The following is a 3,347-nucleotide window of genomic DNA, read 5'->3' on the forward strand; positions in this document are numbered from 1 at the left end:
TGTAACTCAGTTTGAAACTATCTTGATGTCCTCTGTTACTCAGTTTAAAACTATCTTGATGTCCTCTGTTACTCAGTTTAAAACTATCTTGACATCCTCTGTAACTCAGTTTGAAACTATCTTGATGTCCTCTGTTACTCAGTTTAAAACTATCTTGATGTCCTCTGTGACTCAGTTTAAAACTATCTTGATGTTCTCTGTTACTCAGTTTAAAACTATCTTGATGTCCTCTGTTAAAACTATCTTGATGTCCTCTGTAACTCAGTTTAAAACTATCTTGATGTCCTCTGTTACTCAGTTTAAAACTATCTTGATGTTCTCTGTTAAAACTATCTTGATGTCCTCTGTTAATCAGTATAAAACTATCTTGATGTTCTCTGTTACTCAGTTTAAAACTATCTTGATGTTCTCTGTTAAAACTATCTTGATGTCCTCTGTTAATCAGTATAAAACTATCTTGATGTCCTCTGTAACTCAGTTTAAAACTATCTTGATGTTCTCTGTTAAAACTATCTTGATGTCCTCTGTTACTCAGTTTAAACCTATCTTGATGTCCTATGTTTAATGCTGCTACAGAAATAAACTACATTATAATAAATGGAAGATAAAAAAAGGAAAGTTCAACATGCTAGAACGAATTACTATTCTATTAAACACTATCACAAATATCCACGGTACTGTTTATCTTAAGAGAAGCATGTCCGACAGTGACTGGCTATTGGCATTACTTGGATACATAACAGGAACCCTTTTTGTTCATGCATGTATTTCAGCTCTTCGGCATTTTATTGATTTATTACACTTGCTTAGTGATTTATCTTATAGACATCTTTAGTGAACACTGTGCCACTTTATTAACACACACAATCAGTTCTACAAATGACAAAAAATTACCTTAACCAAAACATCAAGAACACATGCCATAAACAACATATTAAAACCTACCTCCTGTGTGGCTAATATAACACAAAGTTCACTGTTTAAAGTGCATCAGATCTATCAAAACCTACCTCCTGTGTGGCTAATATAATACAAAGTTCACTGTTTAAAGTGTATCAGATCTATCAAAACCTACCTCCTGTGTGGCTAATATAACACAAAGTTCACTGTTTGAATGTATCAGATGTATCAAAACCTACCTCCTGTGTGGCTAATATAACACAAAGTTCACTGTTTAAAGTGCATCAGATCTATCAAAACCTACCTCCTGTGTGGTTAATATAATACAATGTTCACTGTTTAAAGTGCATCAGATCTATCAAACCTACCTACTGTGTGGCTAATATAACACAAAGTTCACTGTTTAAAGTGCATCAGATCTATCAAAACCGACCTCCTGTGTGGCTAATATAATACAAAGTTCACTGTTTAAAGTGTATCAGATCTATCAAATCCTACCTCCTGTGTGGCTAATATAACACAAAGTTCACTGTTTGAATGTATCAGATGTATCAAAACCTACCTCCTGTGTGGCTAATATAATACAAAGTTCACTGTTTAAAGTGTATCAAATGCATCAAACTCACCATCTGTGTGGCTAATATAACACAAAGTTCACTGTTTAAATGTATCAAATGCATCAAACTCACCATCTGTGTGGCTAATATAACACAAAGTTCACTGTTTAAATGTATCAAATGCATCAAACTCACCATCTGTGTGGCTAATATAACACAAAGTTCACTGTTTAAAGTGTATCAAATGCATCAAACTCACCATCTGTGTGGCTAATATAACACAAAGTTCACTGTTTAAAGTGTATCAAATGCATCAAACTCACCATCTGTGTGGCTAATATAACACAAAGTTCACTGTTTAAAGTGTATGAAATGCATCAAACTCACCATCTGTGTGGCCACACAATATGAAGTTTTCTGCATCTAACAGTTTGCAGGCCAGAACTTGTAATTACTGGTGTGTTAACACAAAGGTCTACATCTTTTGTTGTGTTAGAGAAAAGGTCCTCATTGTTTGGTGTGTTGGAGCAAACATCCACATTTACTGGTGTGTTAACACAAGGGTCTACATCTTTTGTTGTGTTAGAGAAAAGGTCCTCATTGTTTGTTTTATTGGAGAAAAGATCCACATTTACTGGTGTGCTAACACGAAGGTCCATATTATTTGTTGTATTGGATAAAAGGTCCTCATTTACTGGTGTGCTAACACAAAGGTCCATATTATTTGTTGTATTGGATAAAAGGTCCTCATTTACTGGTGTGTTAACACAAAGGTCCTCAATCACAGTTTTAACCATGTCTACATTTTGTTTCTTGGAAAAACATTCTTTTCTTTCTGAATAAAGTTCAAAGTTAAGATTTTCTTCCAATGGACAGACAGTACCTGTGTCAATTATTTCACAGTCATTAAAATATTTCGAATTCATAGATTTGTGTTCTTTACAAACAGATGTAGATCTTTCAATACCATTGAGCATATCAGCATTTATTAGAGGAAAGTAAATTACTCGACATTTGCACTTTAGTTCTTCAGGTATCCCTTTAGGTCGGTAATCAGGCATTTTCTTGAAGAACGAAGAGATGGTAGTTAGGAATGAGTCTTGGTTGAATTTAGAATTAAAAACAACAGTGTCTGCCACAAGACTGCAAGAAACATAGCATAAATGTTTTAAGTTAGCAGGTTTAAATATAGCCATTTCCATCAAATAATTATTTAAATAATCTTTAAAGAAATAATTAGACATTCTAAAATAAAATCTGAAGTACAAAATTTACAAAATTTACAGCAAGGAGTATATATACTCAGTCTACATATAAACCTAATGTCTTATCTTTTTTACAAATATGTTAATATTATTATTCTAAAGTGTTTGTTGCATTCTTTATTTTATTTAAAAAGAACAGGTTTCTGTGCTGGGTGACCTCAATGGCCCCCTGTCATGTACTCTTTCTTGAGGTTTCTTATTCTTGTTTCGGTATTGGAACTTATGGACTACTCTTCAGCTTTAATGGAAAGATAAAATCTAACACAAGCATTAACCACTAGTGCATACACTGTGACACTTCTAATACATCTAACAAAAACACTGACCACTAATATATACACTGTGACACTTCTAATACATCTAACAAAAACACTGACCACTAATGTATACACTTTAGATGTATTAGAAGTGTCACCAAAAACACTGACCACTAATGTATACATGATGACACTTCTAATACATTTAACACAAACACTGACCACTAGTGTATACATGACACTTCTAATATATCTAATACAAGCACTGACCACTAGTGTGTACATGATGACACTTCTAATATATATCTAACAAAAACACTGACCACTAGTGTATACATGATGACACTTCTAATACATCTAATGCAAAC

At 33.3% G+C, this 3,347-nt stretch overlaps 1 protein-coding gene across 2 annotated transcripts in view; it reads right to left on the reverse strand.

The window, feature by feature from the left end:
* Positions 1-889: 889 nt before the first annotated feature.
* LOC106476688 (glycosyltransferase-like domain-containing protein 1) overlaps positions 890-3,347 on the reverse strand; it is a 13,360-nt gene continuing 10,902 nt past the window's right edge. Inside the window, exons 3-5 of one of the 2 annotated variants that reach the window (XM_022380489.1) lie at positions 2,029-2,600; positions 1,140-1,938; positions 890-1,075 (exon numbers count right to left, since the gene is read on the reverse strand). In XM_022380489.1, the coding sequence (XP_022236197.1) occupies positions 1,841-1,938; positions 2,029-2,600 (670 nt within the window). In that variant the 3' untranslated portion in view covers positions 890-1,075; positions 1,140-1,840. Of the gene's footprint in view, positions 1,076-1,139; positions 2,601-3,347 lie in introns of both variants that reach the window. The other variant, XM_022380488.1, reaches the window with a different exon arrangement.

Source organism: Limulus polyphemus, unplaced genomic scaffold (assembly GCF_000517525.1).
Source record: "Limulus polyphemus unplaced genomic scaffold, Limulus_polyphemus-2.1.2 Scaffold11239, whole genome shotgun sequence".
NCBI lineage: Eukaryota > Metazoa > Arthropoda > Merostomata > Xiphosura > Limulidae > Limulus > Limulus polyphemus.